The sequence below is a fragment of the Lagopus muta genome, chromosome 7 (genome assembly GCF_023343835.1).
Source record: "Lagopus muta isolate bLagMut1 chromosome 7, bLagMut1 primary, whole genome shotgun sequence".
Lineage (NCBI taxonomy): Eukaryota > Metazoa > Chordata > Aves > Galliformes > Phasianidae > Lagopus > Lagopus muta.
In genome coordinates this window covers 22,599,853-22,625,492 of record NC_064439.1, presented here as the reverse complement: position 1 = coordinate 22,625,492, position 25,640 = coordinate 22,599,853, and the positions used below count along the sequence as shown (strand labels likewise).

The 25,640-nt window shown below is 42.1% G+C and overlaps 3 protein-coding genes across 4 annotated transcripts; 2 read left to right on the top strand and 1 right to left on the bottom strand.

Moving 5' to 3' along the window:
• Positions 1 to 843: 843 nt before the first annotated feature.
• FAM133B (family with sequence similarity 133 member B) lies at positions 844 to 17,370 on the top strand. The gene is made up of 11 exons (XM_048951010.1): positions 844 to 975; positions 4,081 to 4,178; positions 4,847 to 4,925; positions 7,402 to 7,476; positions 7,635 to 7,667; positions 8,093 to 8,161; positions 9,869 to 9,964; positions 11,125 to 11,172; positions 12,993 to 13,088; positions 13,862 to 13,909; positions 15,307 to 17,370. The coding sequence occupies exons 1-11, from the start codon at positions 952 to 954 to the stop codon at positions 15,391 to 15,393; spliced, it is 753 nt and encodes a 250-aa protein (XP_048806967.1). The 5' UTR covers positions 844 to 951; the 3' UTR covers positions 15,394 to 17,370.
• Positions 17,371 to 17,735: 365 nt separating this feature from the next.
• On the top strand, positions 17,736 to 22,565 carry CLXN (calaxin). Its single transcript, XM_048951011.1, has 6 exons — positions 17,736 to 17,977; positions 18,208 to 18,363; positions 19,104 to 19,208; positions 20,940 to 21,091; positions 21,417 to 21,521; positions 22,453 to 22,565. Exons 1-6 carry the CDS (start codon positions 17,920 to 17,922, stop codon positions 22,501 to 22,503), a joined length of 627 nt encoding a protein of 208 aa, XP_048806968.1. The 5' UTR covers positions 17,736 to 17,919; the 3' UTR covers positions 22,504 to 22,565.
• A 22-nt stretch (positions 22,566 to 22,587) lies between these two features.
• RBM48 (RNA binding motif protein 48) lies at positions 22,588 to 25,606 on the bottom strand. Of its 2 annotated transcripts, none has more exons than XM_048951008.1 (5): positions 25,429 to 25,606; positions 24,907 to 25,097; positions 24,637 to 24,782; positions 23,401 to 23,921; positions 22,588 to 22,940 (listed from the first exon to the last, which is right to left on the bottom strand). In XM_048951008.1, exons 1-5 carry the CDS (start codon positions 25,540 to 25,542, stop codon positions 22,854 to 22,856), a joined length of 1,059 nt encoding a protein of 352 aa, XP_048806965.1. In that variant the 5' UTR covers positions 25,543 to 25,606; the 3' UTR covers positions 22,588 to 22,853. The 2 variants fall into 2 exon arrangements, with proteins under 2 accessions (XP_048806965.1, XP_048806966.1); XM_048951009.1 differs by having other exon boundaries at positions 25,322 to 25,546.
• Positions 25,607 to 25,640: the final 34 nt, after the last annotated feature.

Below are 25,640 nucleotides of genomic sequence, written 5' to 3'. Positions count from 1 at the left end.
GTCCTCCGGCACTGGGCACAGCCTGCAGTGCCATAGCCAGACCCATGTCCCCATACCTGGTGTGTGGTGACAGCAGCATGGCCAGACCTGTGCCCAGACCCCAACACACTGCCAGGCACCGTGAGCCCCGGGCTGGCTGGTGAGGGCCTGCCCAGGGGACCAGGCTGAGGAGGCATGCAGGGCAAGGCCGCACCGTGAAGAGCATGATCTCTCTCTGCTAATGCTGTTTTTTCCTCCATATGTTTTAAGAAGTTTTGCTGCTCATGTCTTTGACGGGCTTCTCGGGCACCACACTACAGAATTCCTTGGTTTGCCAGGGAAGCAGAGAGGTAATAAGTAACGATTGAGCACTTATTCTCCTTTTCTTCTCCCTTTGTCAGCAGACCCCGCTCCGCAGAGCACTGTACCAGGACAGGCCGCCACAGTCAGGGCACCTCAGCGTACACCTCAGGAAACCGAAGCGACTCCTCCAAGCGACCACTAGGTAGGTCAAGAGGAGAAAAAAACCTCGCAACGGCACCTTCCCCTCCTCCGAGGTGTTCAGTGCAGATGGGCTCCCCACGTTCCACATCCCAGGGCACCAACGCACCCCACGCTCCGATTTCCCTTCAGCCTTCCCCGGTCCCCAGCTCTCCCACGACGGTGGGCCGGCGCCAACTCGTAGCCGCGGCCGCACCTCACCAAGCTCCGCCGCTCCCCTCCGCGCCGCTTCCGAAGAGCGCTGCCCTGCCCCTCCCGCGGTGTGGCCCCGCGAGGCCTCGCCCCACGCCCACGAGCCGAGGCGGTGCCGCGGTCGGCTCCGGCTGCGATCCGCCGGTAGGGGGCGCTGCTCGGCCGCCGCCATCGGCGCTCGCGGGGCCGAGCGGCTGCGCGGGGCCGAGCAGGGCCGGGCGCCTGCGGCGCGGCCTCTCTGGCGAGGGGAAGGGGCCCGGGCTGGGCCGCGGCGGCGCCATGGGGAAGCGAGACAACCGCGTGGTGAGTAACGCCCGCGGGCGGCAGCGGGGGCCGGGTTGCCGGCCGCCGCCGGACTCGGCCGCGGTGCCCGGGCGGCCGCAGCGGTGCGGCGGGCGGGCGGGCGGAGGCCGCGGAGGGCCCGACCGGCCGGGTCCAAGGCTCCGGCCGCCGGGAGAGGGAAGCGGAGAGCCGTTGGCCGGGCGAGCGGGGCCGCCGTCCCTCTGTTCGCAGCGGCGGCCCGGTGGCTGCGGGGCGGGAGGCTCCGAGCAGTTAGGCGCGCCGGCCGCGGAACTGCGGGTCGTCGGGCGGGAGGTCCGCGGGGTCCGCGGGGCCGGGAGCGGGCAGCGCCTGGGGGGGTGCGGAGGGCGGGGGGCGGGCGCGTGACGGAGCCTCACTGCCGTGTCGAAGCCGGCGGCGGCCGTGACTGAGAGCTGTTGTGCGAGCTGCCGAGTGCGGGCGATGAAGATGCTGGCCTAGTCCTTAAAAAATGCAGCGTTCCCGGTGGGAGTTGCTGCAGCTGCTGAAGTAGTTGTGGTAGTCGCTAAACCGTGTCTCCTTACGCCTGGCACTCGGCCCTGCTGAAACGGGCTCCGCATGGCTCCGCTCGCCTCAGGAGGCCCAAATACTCGTGGTTGCAGAGCTTCATTCTGCATTGTTACCGCATTCATTCCTTTATCTCCTTGAAACTTGTGCCTATCAGCCAGCCGCTCACCTTACACTCCCTTACTTAGGCACCATGAAGTGTGAATTCGCAGTTGCTGAGTTTTGTGGTGAAAAAATCAGTCATGAGACTGTTTTTCCCCTTTTCTTGTTTTTTGGAAGTGCTTTGAGCTGTAGCTGGCTCCACGTTGGCAAGTGTCTGCTCAGCACGATGGCGGTGTGCAAGAGGTGTACAGGACACTGTCCCAGCGGAGAGCTGAGAGCCTTTGGTTGCTTCGCTGAGGCACCAAAATGATGGGATCAGTAAAAGAGAGGAGATTTAGCTTAGAGACGGGACTAAATTCTTTAGTCAGAGCGTGGTGAGGCACTGGCACAGCTGTCCAGAATGCTGTGGGCATCCCATCCCTGGAAGCACTCAAGGCTGGGTTGGCTGGGGCCCTGGGCAGCTGAACTGTCAAGTAGCAGCCCTGCCTGGCAGGGGGTTGGAACTGGATGATACTTCAAGTTCCTTCCAACCCAAACCACTCTATGGTTCTGTAACTCTAAAGATGTGACTGTGTCAGAGTGCAGGGCCTGGCCTATGCTTCAAGTATGGTGCTCTGCTGTAGTATTTTGGGCTGTGCTTAAGTGTCTGCTTAAAATTATTTTAATATTACAATGGGGATGTACCTACCCATGCCAGCCAATCTTATACCCCTGTAATCTATGGCACAGTAAACAGTCGGTCACAACGGCTACTGGTATAGACAGGTTATCTCATAGGGTTCTTTTCTGCTCTTCTGTGATTGCAGAGCTTTCCACGTTTTACATCTTATCCATGGCCGTTCTTAAAGCTGTCACTATTTGGGCTGTTTGGAGAAGAACAAGAACTTTATTTCTTTCACATCTTCAAAACACTTGCAGGGCACTGACGGGTTGCATGGCTTGCTCATAGGACCCTGTCCAACTGAAGGTGCCTTCTGCTTTCCATGAGCACAAAAGCTCTGTAACAAATATCTTTCATAACTGCCTGAGCAAACTGCTGGGAGAGGAAAATAAACGTGCAGATGAGCACTTTCTTTGTTAGGACACATTTTTCTATGGTTTCTGGCTGCTGAAATGCAAAGCAGTGTAAGTGCTTCTAGGAAATGTTTGTTGGCAAAATGAATCTTCATAAATAAAGTTACTGAAATTACAGGAATATTGTAAGACATACATTCCCTAATTGTGGGATGTAATATAGTATTCAGTCGTTATGTGCCTGCTGCTGGAAAGGAAGAAAACTGTGCCACTGTGTGGAGGTATTGCAGGGAGTCAGTTTGAGGCAGAAAACCAGTATTTGGCAGCTCTAGCCAAGAGATAGAGAGGGATTTGTTGTCATTTTGGGCTAGTTTGGGAGGAAAACTGCTAAATTTTATTGAAGAACAGCGAGCAATCTTGTTCTTAGGAATAATTACAAACATAAGAAGCTCAGGCTTTCACAAGGAATTCCTGCAGGTAGCCAACGAGGGCTGCAGGGAGCCAAGCCGGGAACTGCATTTCTGCCATAATTTCTGCTGCTCCCAGTGCACTGCAGTTGTCTTGGTTTAATGAAAACAGTGTTAAAGTACTGCATTCCTGCACTGCTAAAGGAAGTATTTTCTGACTCAAGCTCAATTTGGATCCAGAATTCCTATTCCTTATTGATTTGTAATATAATAAACTGCTAGAGTTATAAATGTGAATATGTGTCTTCACTTGAGCACCTGCATCCTCCTGCTACAAAAGAGGGTGCCAGGCAACCAGAGCTGCACACTGCTTGACCTTTTTCTTATCTGCAACCTGCAGGCAAGAGGAGCGGTTTGTCTTGTGTTTTGTGAAGGTAAATAGTGAGGCTTTGGGATGGCATCCTGGTAAGAGCAGGAGACGAAGGAAAATGTACCTCCCTTCTACATGAGCAAAATATCATTGGCATAGTAACAGTAGAGTAATTGCTTGCTTCAATTTCTGACATTAATTGCTGAGGTTATAATAGATACCTCATAAAATTCCAGGTGTTTGCCTTATGATAGCCCTAAGTGTCCAAGGTCTCATATACGCATAACTGTCAGCAGAACGCTGCTCGTTTGTTTGGTGTTACAGCAGAGTCTTGTAGGGTGGTGTTATTTTATCCAGGATGCATTGAGTCTGCCCTCATCAGTTTTGAGCAGAACTCCAAAGGCCCGAGTGCCAGATGTCCTAGAGACAAAGAGCTGAAATTAAATCATGCTTTCCATGTCCCAAGGAAGAACGTTTCCACAATCATAAGGCTGTGGTCGCTTTGCAGTCAGCTCAGGGAGGGCAATGGTCCTTTTGGGGCGAATTCTTCTGCCAAAGTGTAACAAACTGAAAGCATTTTTCCGGGGTCTTTCTGTGGCTGAGGAAAAGGATGTGTGAAGAACAGCAAGGACAGATCTTGGTAACAGCACAACCGATGAACTTTATATTTCTTTTTGTTTCATGTTCAAGGCTTACATGAATCCCATAGCTATGGCCAGAGCACGAGGTCCTGCCCAAAATTCAGGACCAACAATACAAGACTACTTGAACAGACCAAGGCCGACATGGTAAGTGCCTGAGCTGAGTGAAAGATTTGTTCCCTGTGTTCTCTCAGTTACTTACATCCTCCTTCAAATACAGTGATACACTTTGGAAGATTCCTTGGCTCTGGCGAAAATGTTATTTTCTAAATGCATATTCAGTCTCTTTTAAAAATAATATTTCACTTTGAAATACGTTTCACATTTGTCTTTAAATACCTTGGATCAGAAGTTTCTCAAAAGAGGAAAATGTTGGATACTTTACCTCTTTCAGAATCCTAATGCTTTAAAGCATGCGGACGTATTAAATTTTTAAAACAAAGTAATCTCTAGGGGAAAAAAAAGCATTTTGCTGTTAGATTCTTAGAACGTAGTCTACCATACCCCACAAAATCATTGCTTTAAGGTACTGTCAACAGCTTACTTTACATTCAGGCCATTTTAAGCCCTTTCTTAAGAAATTAGAGCATAATTTACCTAATTGCAAAGTTAGCTTTAGATCTTTCAGAGAGGTTTAGCTACTGTACTGAGGTTATTACAGTTAGGTTACCATATGTGTAACATCTAAGATAATTTTCCTGTTGGAAGTTCAGCCAAAGCTAAACTTCAAAAAAAACCCACATAAAGTTAGACACTGAAGCAGGTATTTTTAATTGTGAGAATACAGTGACTGATCTTTCATCCTTTTTGTACAGGGAAGAAGTGAAAGAACAGTTAGAGAAGAAAAAGAAGGGATCCAGGGCTTTGGCTGAGTTTGAAGAGAAGATGAACGAGGTTGGTAATGTTGTTAGTATGTTAATGCCCCAGCTGTCTTATCTTGTATGCTGCTTTTCTTCCCTTATCATTAACAGCTCCAAGTAGCCGTAACGTTTTACTGTGCTCAATCTCATAATGAGTGAACGTTTTATTTTGTTTGTATTGAATATTAACATTACTTATTAACCAATGAAGAGCTACTCCTGATTCAGAGAAACACTGCATAAAAGGTTTTGAGAAATGCTGTGAAGAAAATGTGAACTAATCATCACTTGTTTAAGGTCACACAATCCAAACACATTGGGAAGAGGTGTGTTACTGGAGTCAGGGTGCATTGGTGAGGAACATGCATATAATTTGGATATGGGAGAGTGCACTAAGAGTGGCCTTGAATGTCCAAATGTGCTTATGGAACACTTCTCTCTTATCCTAAGCTGATTACATTCTGTGCTGGTTCCCTGCTATAAGTGGGGCTATTCTGGTAACTGTGTTTAGCATCCGCTGGAGATCAGCGTGCTGTAAGAAAGTTTCGTATATGACTTCTGTTGTGTACCTAGGAAGGAAACAGTAGATGATGAATTTAACTGCTCTGTTCCCTTCTTTGATTCTGGTATCTTGGAATACACTTCAAGGAGTAATCTTCAACACTGTGTGAGAGTTTCTGGTTGAAGCAGATAGTGCTCAGGGGACTGGAGCACCTCCCCTGTGAAGACAGGCTGAGGGAGCTGGGTTTGTTCAGCCTGGAGAAAGAAGTCTGCGGGGTGACCTCATTGCAGCCTTTCAGTACCTAAAGGGAGCCTACAAACAGGAATGGAATCAGCTCTTTGAAAGGGTAGATAACAGCAGGACAAGGGGAAATGGTTTTGAGTTGAGGGAGGAGAGAATTAGGTTGGATGTCAGGGAGAAATTCTTTACAGAGAGAGTGGTGAGGTGCTGGAACAGGCTGCCCAGAGAGCTTGTGGATGCCCCGTCCCTGGAGGTGTTCAAGGCCAGATTGGATGGGGCCCTGGGCAGCCTGGTCTAGTATTAAAAGGGTGGGAGGGGGTTGGTGGCCCTGTATGTGACAGGGGGGTTGGAGATTCGTGATCCTTGAGGTCCTTCCAACCCTGTCCATTCTGTGTGATTCAGTGTGATTCTGTGTGCCTCTGTTACTGAAAGGGCTTCATACCATGCTTGTTACATCTTTTTGCCACAGAATTTATACCAATGTTTGGAAGATGAGAGGATGCAATTCTGAGGAGACTGGTTGTTTTGTGCTCTGTCAGTTTCAGCTTTGTGAGTTTGGTTTAGTATTTTATTGTATCTCTTTGCTTTATTATGAATTATTTGTAGCTTCTAAGCACAGATCTCTCAGTGGTGGAAAGTGTTACAAGTCTCTGACTGAGGTGCCCTCTCACTCAGTTTACTGACAGATGTTCTGGTGCTTTTTGTTTTATTGGTTTATTGGTTTTGTGGGTTTTCTTGTTTTGTTTTTGTTTTTTTAAAGAACACATACCCAATCTGTTTCTACTTCAGAGAGAATGTCTGCCTAACAAAGCCCAGTCTGTTGTCAGAGGGTCTGTAGGCAGCACCAGGAGGCTGAAGTGCCCAGCCTGCTGTGGTACTCTGTAAGCATTGCCTTGGATCACAGGGACACACTGCCTGCAGCACTGTATCCTGGCTAACCTTGTGACTTCTTTCAGCAGCACTGTTAAGCTAATTCACCGTGTGCTGACCTGGGGTTCTGTGTATCATATTGCACTGCATGTGTATAATCATATTCAAATCCCAGTATTTCTTTTCCTTCAGCACAGTATGTGGGTTGTCATTTCTTTGCCAGAACAATAGCAGTACATTAGGAGGAAAGGAAGAATAAAAATGATAATAATAAAGAAAGGAGCACCTGATGTTGCTAACATGGAAAGCAGGAATAGCTCAAGCTAGCAGAATTTCGGGGTGATGGGATGCTGGATGCTTCAGAGCCCTTAGAAGTGGAATTTGGGATAGACTGAGAGAACTCATGAGGGAAACAAAAGAGATCTGCAGATAATGAAGTTCTAATCATTGACACTGACAAAGCACAGGACACACGCTTGATACACCCGTGTGTTGAAGAAGGGCCAGGAACATTTGTCGTGCAATTCTACTTCGGGTACTTTTAAAACGTAGGCAGAGTGCCTGTTTGTTTGGTAGGCTGACCCCACCGTACTGATGTGTTCTAACAGGAGCTCTGTGGTACTACAAAATCAGAGACCAAAATTGATCACCTCCAAGATAAATAACCATGTCCTAAGCCCAACTAACTTGAACATTAAGGTGTGAACTAAGATAAATGGATTAATTTTAATCTTCTGTAATACTAAGTGCACCATAGCCATGGTTAATACTACAAACTGTTTATTTTCTGTGGATTTTATGAAAACTCATTAATTCAAGTAAATGACACGATTTTGACAGAGATCTCTTAATAGAGCTGTTTGGAAATAATGGTTGTGTCACCCTCATTTTGTTTCAGAATTGGAAGAAAGAACTGGAAAAACACAGGGAGAAATTACTGGGTGGAAATGAGAGTTCCTCCAAAAAGAAAGAGGTCAGTTATTTTCAATTTGGTTACAGTTGGTATTTGGAACTGGTTTTTGCAGTACGAAATGCCATGAAAACATTTTAAAAACCAGCATCAATGTATGTAAACCTAAATGCACAGGAACACATTGCCAAAAATAACGTTTGTTTTATTCTGTTTTTAAGAAAAAGAAAAAAGAAAAGAAGAAATCTAGTAGGGTGAGCAAAATTTTCAATTTTCTGAGCTTTTTTTGCTTTGGGATTGTGCATATTTGCTATTTGTGTTTTCTTGGAAAGAGGGGATATAGTTTTAATTTTGAATTTGGATGTTATTAAAATTACCTGATTTTAATTGGAGAGAGGCAGATTATTCCGCACAAGGAGAATTTTACTTCTGCTTAAAGAGCAATTGGTGGGAAGGGAAAACATTAAATATACATTATCACATTAAAAATATCAGAGGTCACTTTTTAAGTCTTATTTAAGAAAATCTACGTGAGCCCAAGTTCTTGGAAGTAAACAGTTATTGACAGTGCTTTGTAAATGGAGAGATCTTAAGATTAGGTGTTTGCATGGACTTTTACTTATTTGGTAGAAAAAATGCTGCATCTCACAAGCTTCACTTTTTGTTGTGTTTGGTCAAGTTGTCTTCATCTTCCTCTTCTTCATCAAGCTCTGATTCTTCCAGCAGTGCATCTGATTCAGAAGACGAGGTAAGCACTGAACCAACAGGATGTAACACGTTTTGTATGTTGAGTGAAATGTTGCCTTTGTATTGATCTCAGCATGCTTCAGGCATAACAGTGGAGCGTGTTCTTCTTGTGTTAAGAGAACTCCTCCATCATGGAGGAGATACTTGGGATTTCTGTTTTGAACATGGAAGATTAAACTGAAAATGATTTAGCATTTTACCACGTGTACCCTAGTCACTGAAATAGTGGCTAGTGTTTGTTTAATTTTACTTACTATTTACTGGCTTTAACAGCCAATAAAGGTACTTTAAAAGGGTGATACTGTAGTTCATGATGGAATGAAGGGAAGCAGTGAGGACTTACTACACATATTAACCCATTTTATCTGTAGAACCTGAGATTCATTGCAAAATGATGTATTGCAAACTAGACTAACCCACAACAATACTCTGAAGCCACTATAATAAAGCAGAGAGGTTTACATACTTTGGAAAAGATTGTTCTGGTCTTGAGATATTCTTTGGATCTAGTATAGCGTCAGCAGTTCTGAACTATTCTGAATCTTAACCTCTAAATTCCTATTAACGCAGCTAAGATCTTTGAGCAAGAAATAGAGCATTAGCATCTTGCTTTGAAGGTTTGCAGAGTATCTCAAACTGCAGATGCTGAAAGCAGCCTCATTATGCAGTCTTTTTTGACATATGTCAACCAGTGTTACTGGGTAAAAAGCAAAGAAAAAATGACTGTAATCATAGAAATAATAGAATGGTTTTGGTTGGAAGGGACCTCTAAAATTATCTAGTTCCAACCCTCTCTCTAGTTCCAACACCTCCCACTCTACCAGGTGGTGGAATGCTTCCAGGGTGGTGGCATCCACAACCTCTGTGGCCAACCTGTCCCAGTGTCTCACGACCCTCTCAGTAAAGATAGTCTTCCTAATATCTACTCTAAATCTACCCTCTTCCAGTTTAAAATCATTTCCCCTCATCCTGTCGCTGCATGCCTTTATTAAAAGTGTGTGATCAGAGTAAGGCTTTCAGGCTGCCATTCTACAAAATGAGGGGAAAACAAAAGTAACGTAGAAGAATGCACAAGTAACATAGAATGCACAGTGGCATGCATATTTTTCTGTCAAAGGCTATTTCATATAAAAAGTCGAATTAAATACCAGCTCACACTTCATCATGAGACTTAACACAGATCTTGGCAATGTATTTTAAAATATTCTTTGAGGGCTTCGTTTGCATGAAGCTATTTAAATTTGGTACATTTGGTGCTTATGATACAGTTGTGAATTTTAGATATATATCTGTTCAATAACTTCTTCATAAACGAGTGTATTTTGGGAGGCTAGCTTGTAAACTGAATCCATTGCTGTGCTGACATGGATTTGTATGCTTTTCCAGTAGAATCCCCCCAGCTCACCACATTATTTTTACTAGTTTAGCATAAATCTTTTTTAGAGATAGTCAGGTTCTGTAGCATACATCTAAATGATAAACAGAATCTAGGGAACCTGAATTTTACTCTAGTTTATTTTTTTTCAATGCGGAAGAGATACAAACGTCTTCCACTAAAGGAATCAATTGTAGTATATTTATTCCTCAAGAGAAAATGATAATATGTAGGAATTTGGCATTCCCTATTCTTTGCATGTAAGTTTTTAGTATCTAGTGAAAATAAATTCAGGATTGTCTTTTTCTTTTTTCCTAAAATATTTGTGGATAGGATAAAAAGCAGGGGAAGAAAAAAAAGAAAAAGAAACACCGCTCCTCACGGAAATCTTCATCAAGCTCAGCTTCTGAATCTGAGTCAGACAGCAAGGTAATTAAGTGCACGTTACCCTCAGGAAATGTCTCTGATCTGTGTTCTAAAGACAAGTGTTTCTGACTTCATAATTGCTGTATCCAAAGTCATGCATTCTTACTGTAGCTGAGCTGTGCTTGTATCTTTTAAGTTGTGATCAGGAACGTACCTCTGCTGTCCACAGTGTCTTGGCAGAATACAGTTCCTCTTTAGAAAATAAATATTCCATCAGTTTTTATCTACTTTTCTGAATTCAGACATAAACAGTTTTTGTGCTGCTCAGATGTTTTAATACTACATTAACACTTCAAAAATGAAAATGTTCTGTAATGTTCTTGTCAACATGCTATTATTGAATTGAATACCATCTGTGAAAATGCAGCTATTTCAGGGAATCAGTGGCCACAATACTGCCTTCCTAAGTGAGTTTGGACCGAATAGTTGCCCGTTGGACCTCTCAGCCTCGCAAATAAGTAGTAAATTGAAAGTTTGGGGTTTTTTTTAATACTTAAAGTAGAGGAGGAGAGTGTGCTTGCAGGCACAACATTAGTGAAGATATATGTGGCAATCCGTTTTGTTACCATTTTTCTGTAGTAGTGGACAGTAACTCCCTTCCTTCCAAAATAATTATAACACTATGTGTAGGCCAGCGTTTCACTGGAATTTTCTTGGAATTCCTAATTCAGAATGGTATAAAATCTGATGAATCACTGTTTGCATCTAACTATGAATTTGTGCTAGTGGCAGTTCAAAAAGGTTTCCTGCATAAAGACACAGAGATACTTTTACTTTTGAAAGTAGAAGATAGAAAACTCCATGGCAATCTCGCTTTAACCACTGCCTGATCCACTGCGATGAGCATGGATGGAGAATAAAGACTGCAGACTGCTGGAGGTTAGAGGTGATGGTAGTAGTGCCCGGTACCCTTTCTAGAGGCTCTTTAGGTGTACTGCTCTGAGTAAGTTCTCTGTTGTTTGATTCCACAGAGACCTTTTCTCACTGCTTGTTCTAGAAATTAGCAGCTGCCGTCAAAATCTTGTTGCTTTTTGTATTGGTCATGTTAGCTACAAGTGAACAATCTGCAGTGTGCAGAAAGAGGCAATGGGTCAAGCTGCTGTTGCAATTTTGTTTTTTAATGGAATAATTTTGTCATGGTGGATATTTTTCTTTCTACCTAGGACAGCACAAAAAAGAAGAAGTCAAAGGATGACCATGAGAAAGAGAAGGTATAGCTTTACTTTTTAAATACTTGCATCAGAACTTCATTTTACATATATAATGGGTCTCTTCCACTCCTCTACTCTCTGCCCCCCGACCCCCCCTCCCTTTTTTTTTTTTTTTTTTTTTTTTTTTTTTTATAAAGTATTTGAATACTTCAGCTTACACTTATGGTCATTGTCCAAAACTTGACAATGCAGTGCCCCCAGTTTGAGTAAGATTTTTAGGTTCCTATTTTGGTAATTGCCAGTAGAAACTGCTGGGTCTGGTTTTGTCATGAAGGTAAATGAAACAAGTATCTAATCTGCTGTAGTAGATCATGAGCACTCTAGTATGTGGGGCTTAACATTAACAGTTGAATTGACCTAAAGCATGTATGGTATTTCAGTGACACACCTGATAGGATATTGGCTCATTATTCTAAATTAAGTAACAGCAAGCAGAGGATATTTTAATATCCTTATGTTATTTAATTTTATTTAATATCCTTATTTTATTATATTTTTTTAAAAATGCAGTCATAATTGCATGTTTTACTCATAGCTGCTTTAAAACATTACTGAGAAAACTTAGCTTAAGCAGGTTTATCTTATTCTGTCTTTTCTCTGGGCACAAAATCCCTCCCTCTTCTCCCACATGTCACCCATTTTGTACACACACGTCTAAGGGTTTTCCCCCTGCTACTACATTGAATGCAAATAATCTTGTTGACTTAAATGTTAGTTATTTCTGTGTGTAAACTAACAAAGCTTTCAGTGTCAACCCTAGTCTTTCTTTTTCCTTTGTTAACACATTGCTCTCTGCTACTACAATCAACGTGTTATACGGTTTGACATATAAAATTTCCATTACATCAGGCAGACGTTGATTCTGTGTGTGTTTCTGTTTCCCAGTTCTCATTTCTCAACTCTTCTTGAGTATCTTCTCTTCAAAGAGCAAGTGACTACCATAGCCCCTTAATCTTGGTTAAGCTGTATTGCTGCTTTCACACTTCTGAAATCAAAGGGCTTTTGGGGGCTGCAGGTCTTTTCTGTTCTGAAGATGCCTTCTCAGATGGGTTACATCGTGTGTGCTTTTCATGAGTACTTCTGTGAAAGGATTGTGGTACCTATAATAGAATAAGTAGGAGGGTTGATATAAGTAATCTCAGCACTCAAAAAGATGATTAATAAGAATTTTTACTATTTTTTTTACTTAGAAATAGAATGGAAGAAATGGAGAAAAGTAGTTTCACTCAGGAATCCCTTGCTTGGTCCAGAGCAAAGCTTACTTGAAAAAGTATAGAGGAAAAAAAACAAGTGGCTCATCAGAACAATCTCTTGCAGCATCTGAATTACAAAAACTAAAACTGAAAAATAAAAGACTGCTTGAGTGCTCTGTAAATATATTGAAACCATTTCTATAAAATGTTGTAAGAACATGTCCCATGCCGGAGGCACAAATCTAAAGGGAGCTTTTTATTTATCAGCACCAAAGCAGCCATACTCTGAGACATCTTCATTTACTTGACAGTCTTTTGAAGTGATGAAGCATTTTATTTTAAAATGCTTGCTCCTTTGTAAATGTTCACTTAAATAAGAGACTGTATTGTACTATTATATCATTCTTAAGAAATTGCAGTATCTTGGTAATGAATCAACACACAGAAAATTAAAATGTTCTCACTGAAAGCATTTTAACTTTATGATGATTTGCTGATGAATAATTAATGCATAATTTTTTTTAAATATTTCATAACTCAGAAATAATGTTTCCATATAATTTTAAAGCAGAAGTTTCATAATATCTGAAAGGCTTAACGTTACTTGAAATATATTGTTTTATGTAGGATGGTAAAAATCATCACAGAAAGAGGAAGAAAGCCGATCGTGGTGATGGGCCTTTATCATCAGAATCCTTATCAGAACCGGATCAGACAGAGGAGGTCAGTGTGAAAGCTAAGATTCAGATGTTTTAATGCTTTTAGCTTAATGATTCCCATGAGTGAACAGCTAAAACTAGCCCAAATTGAATATATTACTGAAATGTTCTGTTCTATACAGCTGGTTTTAAGCATGTGGCATGTTCAAAGTTGTATTTTTCTCTTTATTACATACTTCTGATAAGAACTGTTCAGTGCAACTCCTACCACCTGCAGTTTATTCTGAATTAATTTTCTTGAAACTTTTCATGGATGTTTTAGAGCTTAATAAAATGAGGCTAATGGTGCTTCACAAGATTTCTCTCTGATCATTGAATACACACAGGCCAGATTCCAAGATTGCTCAGCTTCTTTTGGCTGCCTTTTGCCATTCATCTAGAAAGTGTTGGACATAATCTTACTCTCACCCTTGTGTGTATTTCCTCTCAGGATTTGTGTTCCTGTAGAATTACAGAACACCAGAAGATTCCAGTTTGCTGGATTTTTCCGTTAAAATTTCAACCAGGTTATTCACTCAGTAGTTTTACCATTACATCTCTGCTGGCTGCTTGTGCTGCTGTGTTTAAATAGCAGAGTGCCCAAAAATCAGATGTTTATAGGATTATAGTTATTCTATAATATAGCACTGTTATAGTCAGCAGCCACTCAGTGTGCCCTGCCAGTGTTATGCCATTTCTCATTTATATACAACAAAACTTCAAACTTTCATATAAAACAGCATTTCCAAAGCTGCTGTCTCATTATATTTGTTTTTTGTTTGTTTTTTTTTTTTTTAGGTTCAAGTGAAAAAGAAGAAAAGCAATGAGGAAAAAGAGAAAGCAACAGCAAGTATCCCTTACAGTCATACTGTAGTTTTAGGACATCCATATCTTGTACTTGGTTAACTTGTAATTTCACAGTAACACCAATGTTTAATAGTTAAAGGCACATTAATTGAAATTTGAAATTTCTCTATCTGTTGAAATCACTTTCTCAGCTGCATGATTAAGGAAAGAATTTGTCACTGTTTTAACTACATAGATATGTGTGAATTGAGATGTATTTAACATTCGTTGCATCAAGTCAGAATACCCTGTACCAGCCTAACAACTACAAATTTCTACATAGTATCAGATGAGGTAGCAATGTGTCATGTAGATATTGAGGCTGTTCCTTTATAGGAGTATAAATATTCCTTCATTGAGTTTCTCTACCAGACTATAAAAAGGGCCTTAGGACTCAATCTCTGCAGCATCATAATACTAATATAATTCTTCCCTCAAACAAATGAAATGCTGCTGGCAACCTGTTGCTTTTCTCTGCTTTGTGGATACTTTCTCTGATGATAAAGGTGAGACAAGGGTTCAGCAGTGAAAGGGTAGAACCTCAGATATGTCACATGTACCTGAGTTAGGGTTGTAGTTGTGAGCTACTCTGTCTGCACTGTGAGCAGCACTGTTTGTCACTAGGTACCTCAGTTGCCCAAATGAGTTACGGCACCTAAGCACAGGAGTTTCAGTACTGTTTTCAGCACATATGGAATTTGAGTTAGTTTGTTTGTCATAAAATTCCTAGTGACTATTTTTTTTTTTCTTAAAAGAGATAAGTAATGTGTATGGAACAAAGATAAACCAAATTTGCTTTGTTTATGTTGTTGCACCTACTGAAGAATTCCAATTGAACTTGTGCTTGCAAAAGGATGAGTTTGTATCTTTCAGTTTTTGATTGAATCTGGTGGTGTTAATTAAGTATATATGTGAATATTTAAAATGGAAACTATATCTTTTGTTTTAATTAAGGTGCAAATGCTGGAGATTCTAGCCTTGTATAGTTCACTGTGAATACAAGCACCTAATTTAAGTCTGTAAACAGCTAAGTTACTCCCATATAAGATTTCAAAGCACATTATTCTCTCAGAAATCTACAAAGCACTGAAAATTTGTTAAAAAGATGAAGAAATATGATAGTGATGATGCTGGGGGGTGTGAAGTAGCCAGACCATGATGGATAAATTGAAAACTCCTCATAATAGTGCAAATCATAAACTTTTTTTGTGTGATTTTTTTTTCAATAGGCTTTTATAAAAGTCTTCTCTGAAGTGCCATAGATTTTTACAGAATCATCTTCCAAAATGTCTTTGTAGAACTTTCATTTCCATGCTCTCATTGTTATTGAATGGAATTTAGTAGATGGCAGTTTTCTCATACTGTAACTTCCTTTTTGCTTTTTTGCTTTCTTTTAGGATAAAGCAAAAAAGAGAAAGAAGCACAAGAAGCATAGTAAAAAGAAGAAAAAGAAAGCTGCTGGTTCAAATTCAGATTTGGAATAGTATTAAAAACAAAAACAAAAACAAAAGCAAGACTATCAACAAAAGTGCAATGACTGAAGGAAATTTAAACTGTGAAATGATAACAAACTTTACCAAACTGCATGAGTTTTCCTGTGTTCTAGAAATATTCCTAATCTTTCAGTAGCCAGCCAGATGCAGCTGTGCTGGGGAAGACCGTTGTTATTGCCTGCTGCTTAATACACGAGGTACAACTTTTATTAAGGTCCAGTAAGCAGTGTTGGATGTTTGAAACAAGTTAAGATGGTAGTCCAGCTAAGATGTATAATACTGGAAAGTAAGAGTTAAACTTTTTAGATACCTAAAGTAATGTTTTAAAGCATTAGTAATAGTCTTTAATTGTAAATCAGGACAGATAAAATCCCAAATTCATCTTGTAGGTTTATATTATACTTAAACAGTTACCAGCTGGTGTCTGCGAATGGCATTTACAAAATGGGAAATTGATGACAACGTATAAAATGCTGCCTTTGTAGTAATTGCCCCATTACTGTCTTCATGCTTATGAGAAAGGGAATGCTACCATTTTGGCTAACTGAATAGGGTGCCTTTGCCTTGATCCTTGCAAGTCTCTGCTATTTTTAATCCATGCAGCATCTCTGATTCCAGAGAGGCCAGAACTATTGTCAGCAGACCTTTTCTGAATAAGCAGTTCTGGGCTTCTGAGCATGTGCTTCTGCATTAAGCAAGAGCAATGACATTTTGCAGTATAACTGACATTCAAAGCCAGAAGACTTTACCTCCGCTTCTTTGAAATAGCGATAGATCTGTGCTAGTAAATGAGCCTATTTTATTTAATGTAATTTTGGTTTAGTTGAACACTTCTTGCAAACTCCGGTAGCTTTTTCTTTTCCCTTCGCATTACCTTTTGGATTGTTTTGCATGATTTGTACCTTTATTAAATTAACGAAATGCAGGTAATCATTTGTTGTAACCAGTTCTCTGGATTATGTTCCACATGCAGAGTTTCATCTATGTATTTAGTTATTCTTACAGTTAAGTTCATTGCTGTGTTGAAGTGCACACTTGTGAAGATATTTAGCATGTAAAAAGCAGGGTTTTGATACCTTAACAGCTTCATATTGAAGCTGATTTTACTCTTAAGCAAGTTCAGTGGCAGACCTGTTACATGACGCATCTTGTTAGATTAAGGAAAAAAACATACTGCCAGAATCTCATTAAATATGCTGATTAAACAGTTTGTATTTATATTTTTGTACTTGAGGGCTACAGAATGTTGACCTAAATCATAAAGCTGTTTTATTTTAAATTAGTTGCTTTAGGAATTGAAAATAAGCTTTTATAAATTAAATGTGCACGCAAGAAAACACAAGCAACCGTTAGATTTTAGTTTTTACATGAAATTCTCCTTGTATCTTCCATTGAAGTACCCGTGGCTGTGCCTGCTTTAGCCTTTAACAACCACCCATCTGTCTGAGTGGTCAGCTAGGGATATGACAGGAACGATCCACCCCTTTTGCCACTGCACAGGTGCTAACTGCTAACTTACCTCTAAAATACCGACGATTGAAGTATTTTATTGCCAAGGATTTCAAGACCTTTCATAGCTGATAATTAGTCTGCAGATCATAAATAAAAACTGAGGGGAGAGAGATGATTTGACATTGTCATTCTACAGCGAGGTTGACTTTTCTATTGAGTTCTTAGAAAATACAAACATTGAGTCCCAGCAGTGTCGTACGCTAAATAGTCAGATGGCATATTTATATTATTGTTGGTTGATGCTACTGATCCTCCGCCCCGTTGTGTCAGTAAAGGCAGCAAGTAGTAGGGGTTTGGTTGGGGGCTTTTGTGTTGTTGTTTTTCAGTTGTGGCATTGCAGTGTTGGTAACCGTTTGTAATGAACCATATCCAATGCTCTGCTCTGTGTGATACCTTTGTTGACTTTTACGCAACTACCTGCAACAGAAAGAAATAAAAATGGGAACGAGAACCACAGTCTTCCACATCCGTAGGCCGGTATGTCATTTTAGTAGTCTGAATAGAACTGCCCTTGTTGTCAGCTGTGTGCTTCACAAACGCTTGCAGCGCTTTGGAAGTTGTAGCTATTAAGGAGCTTACAGGCTTTGTCAGTTCACAGCGAAGCCGCTTTCATGTTGGCGATGGAACGTGTTTTGGTTTTCAATACATTAGACAACCACACATAGACTCCTCTCGCATCTTCTTTTCCTCGTCAAAAAAAAAGCCACGGTGCCGCGTGTAGTGAAAGGGCGAGCAGCTGCGGTTTAGTGGGCCAGAGCGGGGCTCATCGACCTGCCTGAGCCGCGCCGTCCCGCTGCTGCCCAGCCGGCACACGCAGCAGGCGGCAGCTGCGCCGTAGCGCTGCTGCCGGGCGCAAACCGTCGCCGCGGGGGCCGAGCGGGGCCGACGGCCATCTCCTCGCGAGGGGCGTTACCCGGCTGCCGAGCCGGCAGCCCCGCCGTGCGGCGCCGGGCCCGACGGCTGCCCCGCCCGGGTTGCCCGGGCAGCGGCGAGGAAGCCGCCGCCATGAGCAAGAAGCGGCTGGAGCAGCTGGTGGAGTCGCTGAGCCGCTCGGCCAAGCACTGTGAGTGCCGCGCGGGGCCGGAGATGGCCGCGGGCCGTTTGCTGTGCCCCGCTGCCCGCCCCCTCCCTTAGGAAAGGCGCGTGGGGCCGGGGGGAGGTGCGGGCGATGTCGGTTTTTCGCGTCCCCTGAGCCAGCTCAGTGCGCGAGGTCTCTGTGTCCCACGGCTTTCCTCTTTGCGCCGCCGTTCCGCTATTTCGGTGATAAGGTTTGCTTGTGTTTCGGCTCCCCAGTTAATAGAGCTGAAGTGGAATGCCTCATCAGGCTTTTCGACACGCTGATGAGCGCGTCCCACAGCCGCTTTGCCGCGGTCGGCTTCGATCACAACGTGTTCCGAGACACCCTGCACCGCGCCTTCGGCATGACGGACGACACGCTCATGGACAGAGGTGAGGTCGGCGGGCTCAGCAGGGCTGAGGGCTTCCTCTGCAGCCCTTGGCCAGCCCGTCTGAACAGCGATCTCTACAACAGTTCCCTTGAAGACTTGCCAGGTTACGTGAAAACCTGAAACTAGTTTCTGTCTGTTTTCTTATTCCAGTGAGAATAGTGGATCCCTACTGCCAAGAAAACCCCTTAGACCACTATGAAAGAGGTTGACAAAGCAGAAAAGTTGTATGCGAACAACTGCTACCTCTGTGTGAGGGTGGAAGGGAGGTGGAAGGCTGAAGTGTCCTTAGGGGAGGAAAAAAGTACATTGCTGACCCAGTGAGCATTCCTGGACAAAGGATTGTTGTCTCGGCCATGTAGGGGCTGCCAAAGAAGTCATGCAGGGTGCTGCTGAGTATATTTCTTTACTCAGAATGGTTTTCCCATGGTTTGGGAAGGCTCACACTCTTGCATGAGGAAGGCCTGGCAGATAAGGAACACCGGGGGTGCTGTGTGTGGATATGTCTGTCCCAGACACCCTTAGTGCCGTGACAGAAGAGGGCAGCGCAGTGCCACTGTCCTTCCTTCTGTGGCTGCAGGACTTGGTGGCCATTGCAGCTGGTGGAGGGCTCTGTTGTGGACTTGATGAAGGTGTTTCTCTGCTTGAGGAAAAATGTTTTTATCTTTTCATTGAACATAAGGAAATTTTTATTTGCGTTTCTGTATTACATAAATTTAAAATGCATCTCATAACCCTTTCCAGTGTTCCACGCTTTCGATAGAGACAATGATAATGTCATCAGTGTGGTGGAATGGGTGGAAGGCTTGTCGGTGTTTCTTCGGGGGACACTGGAAGAAAGGATTAAATGTAAGGTTTATCTACATGCTAGTACTTAGTGGCAATTACAGTATTCAGGAATATTGAATTACACATCACTTTCATTTTAATAGATTAGTTAATCAAAGTGTTTAATAGTTGACAAGTTTTCTTCTGTAGCGTTCAGTGAAAATGATTTCTGAAACCATTTCTCTGAGACAGATCATTGTGTAATTGTGTATTACTGTGTTGCTGACAGAAAATCTCTTGAACTGAAGCTTGTTCTACTGTATGGTTTTGACAGAACTTATGTTTTTGTATTCCCACACAAAGCTGGAAGTAAACATGTAGTTTAAGGGGAAGGGGGTGGCTGGATAACAGCCTCCTCAGGCAAACAAGACCTGTGCCAGCATTCATGTACTGGCACAAGGGGGACAAGCAGCAGTTACATTGATTCTAGCAGTTACTCAGTTCAGAAGTATAGATGGAAAAACTCAGTCCGTTTTTAAAATATTCCTAAGAACCTTCAGGGTAATGATGGAGAAAGATGGTAGAGAAAAAAATGCAGGAACTCTAGAATTTTTCAAAGCAGCAAAAGGGGGCAGGGGGGGGGAGGAAGAGATTGGGGGTGGAGGGGGAGTATTATAGAAAAAGGAGAATGATAGCATGTTGTTTCCATGGTTTCAGCATCAGCCATCCATAATATGCTGTCAAATTTTATCATAAAGCATTACACTGGAACATGGCTTGGGATGTCACACCACTAGGATATGTGCCAGGATATGTAACATCAGAAGAACCACAGGCCATAAAATATGCAGCCCTGCAGTGAGCACTCTAGGATATACTGGTGTGTGATGGCACGCAGTGGTGTTTATCATAAGTTTATGCTGGTACGATTTTTTACTGTACAAACCCATCAGCAGGGGAAAAAAAAATCTGTCCCCAAAGTAAAAACTTTTGTTTGTTTTGTTAAATAAGTTTTGTGAAGGATACTGAAACGCATTATAGTCTTAGATTTCTGATTTCAGGGAGGCAGAAGAATTTGCAAGATACATTAGTCAGATGCCTGTGCTGAAAATATTCTGTTGCAGATTTACTCTTTGCCTTTAGAGAAACTTCAGTTGCTTTTTCCATGCTAGTACAACTCATTCTTTTTCCTCTATTTTTCTAAAGCAGTTTCTAAAGTAACTGGGACATGATTTGTATGTTCAAAGCCCTTCTGATACAGACAGCTGGTCCCAGCCACAAGAAGTTGGGTTTCTAAACGAGAGCCTAATTTATGGTCTAAAAAGCTACTCTCAGGGAAGTTAAGATCTGTAAGCTACTATCGTTGTTATGAACTGAAGAAATAGATTTCAACTATAATGGGTAAACAGGCAATAATTGAGCAGTATCAAAATGTGATAGGTATATTTCATACATAAATAGTACAAGAATCATAGAACATCCTGAGTTGGAAGGGACCCACAAGGGTCATCAGGCCCAACTCCTGGCTCCATACAAAACCACCCAAAATTCAAACCCTGTGTCTAAGAGCAGCGTCCAAATGCTGCTTGAATTTCAGCAGCTTGCGGCCATGGCCACTGCCCTGGGGATTGTGTTCCAGGGCCCAACCACCTGCTGGTGAAGAATCTTTTCCCAGTATCTAATTTGAATATGTTAAATGTTGCTCAATACATATGCTGCACAACATACAATTCACCTTTTCTGTCTATAGGCAACAGCTTTATTGATGGGTGATCTAGTTTGTATGAACTTTAAATTTTATCTTTTGAAAAGATTGTTTTAAGGTTTATGACCTGAATGGTGATGGATATATTTCAAGAGAGGAGATGTTTCAAATGCTGAAAAACAGCCTTCTCAAACAACCATCAGAAGAAGATCCTGATGAGGGAATTAAGGACTTGGTAGACATAGCACTGAAGAAAATGGCAAGTACTTTCCTATTGTGACACTTAACATCTCTCAAGCTTGTGCTCCCCATAGGAGGCTGGTCTTCAGGAATTTCAGTTTGGCCCTATGCCTTGAATAATAGTCATAGTGCACCTTTTAAAAAAAATCTATTATTATTGATTTTTACTTAAGGCCTTTACTTTATGAGGATTAAATAAATGCTTACTGTAGCTCAGATCTTGTCTGAGCAGACTGATGGCCCAAGGAAGATTTTTGCATTAAAAAAAAAATCCACGAGTGAAATATCTGTGAAGTAAACAGGCAATTACTACAATACTTTGCTAAGGACTTCTCCTTGTGTAGGACCATGACCATGATGGCAAACTTTCTTTTGCGGACTTTGAACAAGCTGTCAAAAATGAAAATCTTCTCTTAGAAGCCTTTGGACCATGTTTGCCAGACATAAAGGTACATCAGCCTTCAGTTAAAAAAAAACTATCTTCTTACTATTTTTAACTATATGTTCAAATTATGGTATTTACTGTCTTTGTATGAAGCTTGCTGAATTCATCTGGTGCTTCAGTTGTGAGATTTTCTGAGTTCATGTCTGCCTGTCACAGTACACATTTCCTGATACAGTCAAACATTGATACCAGGGAGCATTGAAACATACTATGTCGTGCCACTTGCCTGTGCTGTGGCAGCAATACAATAAATGATTCTCAGTAAGCATCCTCCCAGGCTAAGAAAATGAGATCAGTCTCTTGCAGTTTATTGGATTATCTCAGGTCACCAAACAGTAGCTGTTTTCAAAACCTCACATTTTAAAAGGCTGTCAGTAGACTTTCAGTGACCCAGGGTCAGTACTTCTATTTTTCTCTATCAGGGGAAAGTTTTGAAGAGTTCCTTAACAGCATTTACTTTCACCAATCAGCCCAGGAAAATGATTTGCTTTTTGTCAGAATTGGTGGTAAATCAGGGCTACAATTCCAGCCACTTGTGGCAACAAGTAGGAAACTGAGTCAGTTTCTTGATTCCGCTGTTTGTGTGTCTGTTCTGCACCCTACCCAATGGTACCTTTTTACGAGGTCTCTAGTTCCTTTTTTAAAAAGAACTCTGTTTATATACCCTGCCAAATCCCCAAAAATCAACAGATTTCAGCTATGAGCACTTCTGAGCGTGAAGAAAGCTCAGAATTCACAAGCTTTCCTAGTGTGGTTTTAACTCCAAACACTGTGATCAATTTCTTGATGACAGTAATGATACTGGATTTAGCTTTTCCATGCTACAAAGTATTGTTTCACTACTTATACATTTCAGTTGGCCCTCTTTTTCTAACTAAATGTAAATGTTCTAGTTAACTGAGAAAAAAACTTGTATTTTTCTCCTGATTTAACAGAGCAGTATGGCATTTGAAAGGAGGACCTTCCAGGAAAAGCGTAAACTGTAACTCCAACTGGAAGACTGCTCTAAGAACTCTTCATCATTCCTCATAGGACAGTAGAAGTAAAAGCAACACAAAATAATTGATATCTTAAATTTCAATATTCCTTTACTGTAAAAGCTGTGGAATAAATAGAATTTGCTTTTATTACTTTAACTAATTGCAGTTCTTTAAGTACACAGGACATGTTTGCTACAGTATTACACTGGTTTAGTTTTTAATACTGGGACTGTTTTTAACAAGGAATTGCTTGGAAATGCAGTATAAAACAATTTTGTTTTTTAAATTAAAAAAGTAGTAAGTATTTAAAATTATATCCTCAATAAAGAACTGTAGAAAGATGCTGCCAGCAGTATCTATATTCTTCTTCTCTGCTTTACTGGTGGCTTGGTGGCACTAGTGCCTGGTTTTTCCACAGATGTACTCGAAACAGACTCTGCTACCTGAAACAGGGAAAAAAAAAATTCTAAGTGAAGCATAACCATTGTTGGGTTTTTTAATGTTAGTTTTAGAATAAGGCTGTGAGTACTAACAGGCATATATTCTTATGATCATACTTGCATTGATTTTTTCAATAGAAAAGGGAGAGAAGTAACACCAAAGGCAGCATTAAATGTGAGAGCTAAAACTCTTAAGAAATGCAAGTATGCTAGCTATTTGTTTGTTTTTGAGAAAATTTCAATCACACAAATCAATTTCAGATGCTCCATGATATACACTATTCAATATTTTATCACTTGCTCTCCATAGCAGAGGTGCTTCAAAATAAAGTCTGGTACACTTTTTGGACTTGGTTGGATATTTTAGGAAGGGAAAAATGTGTTTTTGGCAAGCATTTTAGAAATATACTTTTTTTCAAAGGATGTGTGAAAATGAAAATATCAGAACTTTAAGAATCCATACCTCTTTCAGTTTATTTCGAATCAAGGTAGCTGAAGTGTTCAGTGAATCATCATCCATATCCACTTTAGGTATTTCTGGTAGCTGTGGACCAATAACGATGTCAGTACTGTCCACATTTGTTTCAATGAGGGCAGATTTGTTACCCTCTTCTCTCTTCCTCTTACGTTCCTGCAGGTGAGTTGTACGAGGCATAAACCTGTCAGTTCCATTATCAACTGGAACTGTTCTTTGCTGAATTAAAGGCAGTGGTGAAGCACATCCTCCTGGATGTGTCTTCAGAGATAGGCATGTGCTCTGACCAAAGTTCCCAGAGACTTCAGCACTGTGGCTGTCACACTGGGGAAAAGTCAATAGGCCCTGACTGTGATTGCCAGAAGGATATTCCGTGTTTTGGGACAACCCGTGAGAATCTGGAAGGCAGGATGGATCCCAGTGACTAGCTGCATACGATGCTGATGTGCTCCACTGACTGTCAGACTTGGTCTTTCTAGGCCCTTCTGTTTTCTTCAACAGAAACCAATCTTTAAAACAAAGAAGCCAAAAAAAAAAAAAAAACCAAAAACTTCATTATTTTATGCCATTAGTTCTAACACATAAGGAGTGTTCAATACAGTGACAGAAACGCTACCAGCAACACTTCATTCCCGGTTACCTTTCTGTGATTCTGCTTAAGAAGCTCCTTAAGAAATAACCTGCTGCAATGAATACTGATATCCAAGTACATAAGCATAGGGAAGGAGAGGCCTGTACTTGGCACTGTACTTATTTTACAGCTTGTCCATCCTTCAGCGCTGCTTGGGAGCTCAGCAGCAAGGCTGCCTGTCAGCCCAATCCATTCTTCACATTCCTTACATAGTCAAATGGCAGGCTGGAAAAGGTTTGGGTTTTTTGGTTGGTTCTTTTTATGTGCCTTTTTTTTCCTCTTACAAAACTGTCTTTTTGGCTATGCCTGAAAGAACTGCAACAAGGGGGAAAAAACTGATCCCCACTTTCCTGGCTGTGCTTAGAATTTCAGATAACATTTTGAAAAGAGAACAAGAGAAGCAAACAGTGAGGTTTTAAAGCTTTAAAGTGCACATTAACTAAAACATTGCTTTCTGAAAGATGCATCTTTAAAAATAATTGCATCTTTTAAAACAGCTAAATACAAAATATTTTCTTTAATGGATGCTTTTGACTTTACCAAGACCCACCAACCACTGAAATCAAGATTCTACATGAAGTTTAGTTACAAACCTCTTTGATTTGTTGCTTTTGCTATATACTTCCTCCTGTCCTGCAGCTTCTCCCTAGTTTCTTGGACTGTTTCAAATTCTGGCGCATAGCACACATGCAGCAAACTCCCAAAGAAACTCCGTTCATCCATTTTTTTCTTGGCCACCCTGAAGGAAACTAAATGGCATTAGCAGAACTGTGGGCTTTACTTCAACTCTCTGGAATGTACATCATACACAGAGGCCGTGAAGGATTAAAACAGCAAAAGGCAGTTACTGCTCTGTACAATACCTCGCACATTGGAGATTCTGGAATTTTATAAGATAAACTTCAGTAAATTGCTCTGCAGGATATTCATCGAGGGCATGGTACTCTTCTATGGCACCGTACAAGGCAAACTGCTCCACTAATTCCTTCATGACACCTAACGCAGGAACTCCCTGGATCAGTAAATAACGAGATTCCAAGTTGATGGTATACACCTGAAAGAAACAGAGTATTCTCAAACGCCCGCGTTCTGGCTTCACTGCAAAAATAGCAGCCCAAAGCACTCGCGTTGCCGCTGCTGCTGAGCCGCTCTCGGGATGGCGGAAGGCCCGCTGCGCTCCGCGCACAGATGGGATCCGAAGCAGGAAGGCGGGAGCCTGGCCGGCAGACAGCGAGGTGCGGCTACCCGGGGCCGCCGCGGGGAAGAACGACCGCAAACCTCCTACTCATCGCAGAACGTCAGCGAGAGCTGACGCTTCTCCACGGCTCGGAGCGTTTGCGGAGGCCATCTCCGCACGGCGCGGCCAGCCCGCCCTCGCTCCGCACCTTGACGGCCCTGGGCCGCCGCCCCTCGCGGTACTTGGCGCGCGACCCGCAGGCGCCCAGCTGCTGGTGGTGCCTGCACGCCTCCCCCAGCGCGCCGCCACCGCCCGCCGCCATCTTCCCAGCCGCCGCCGCTCCCTTCGCAGGCGTCTCTAGCCGCTCGCCGAGCAAGCAGCCAATCGGACAGCGCGCGGCACGCCACCCTTCTCTTATCG

What these genes read in the sequence shown, in the direction of transcription:
- FAM133B (XM_048951010.1), top strand. Translation starts at nt 952, where the DNA reads ATGGGGAAGCGAGACAACCGCGTG. An exon ending in AACAGACCAAGGCCGACATG is followed by an intron (nt 4,179 to 4,846) that starts GTAAGTGCCTGA and finishes CTTTTTGTACAG; the next exon opens with GGAAGAAGTGAAAGAACAGT. An exon ending in TTGAAGAGAAGATGAACGAG is followed by an intron (nt 4,926 to 7,401) that starts GTTGGTAATGTT and finishes ATTTTGTTTCAG; the next exon opens with AATTGGAAGAAAGAACTGGA.
- CLXN (XM_048951011.1), top strand. Translation starts at nt 17,920, where the DNA reads ATGAGCAAGAAGCGGCTGGAGCAGCTGGTGGAGTCGCTGAGCCGCTCG. An exon ending in GAGCCGCTCGGCCAAGCACT is followed by an intron (nt 17,978 to 18,207) that starts GTGAGTGCCGCG and finishes TCGGCTCCCCAG; the next exon opens with TTAATAGAGCTGAAGTGGAA. An exon ending in CATGTTTGCCAGACATAAAG is followed by an intron (nt 21,522 to 22,452) that starts GTACATCAGCCT and finishes CTGATTTAACAG; the next exon opens with AGCAGTATGGCATTTGAAAG.
- RBM48 (XM_048951008.1), bottom strand. Translation starts at nt 25,542, where the DNA reads ATGGCGGCGGGCGGTGGCGGCGCGCTGGGGGAGGCGTGCAGGCACCAC. An exon ending in GGCGGCCCAGGGCCGTCAAG is followed by an intron (nt 25,098 to 25,428) that starts GTGCGGAGCGAG and finishes TGTTTCTTTCAG; the next exon opens with GTGTATACCATCAACTTGGA. An exon ending in CAGAATCTCCAATGTGCGAG is followed by an intron (nt 24,783 to 24,906) that starts GTATTGTACAGA and finishes AGTTTCCTTCAG; the next exon opens with GGTGGCCAAGAAAAAAATGG.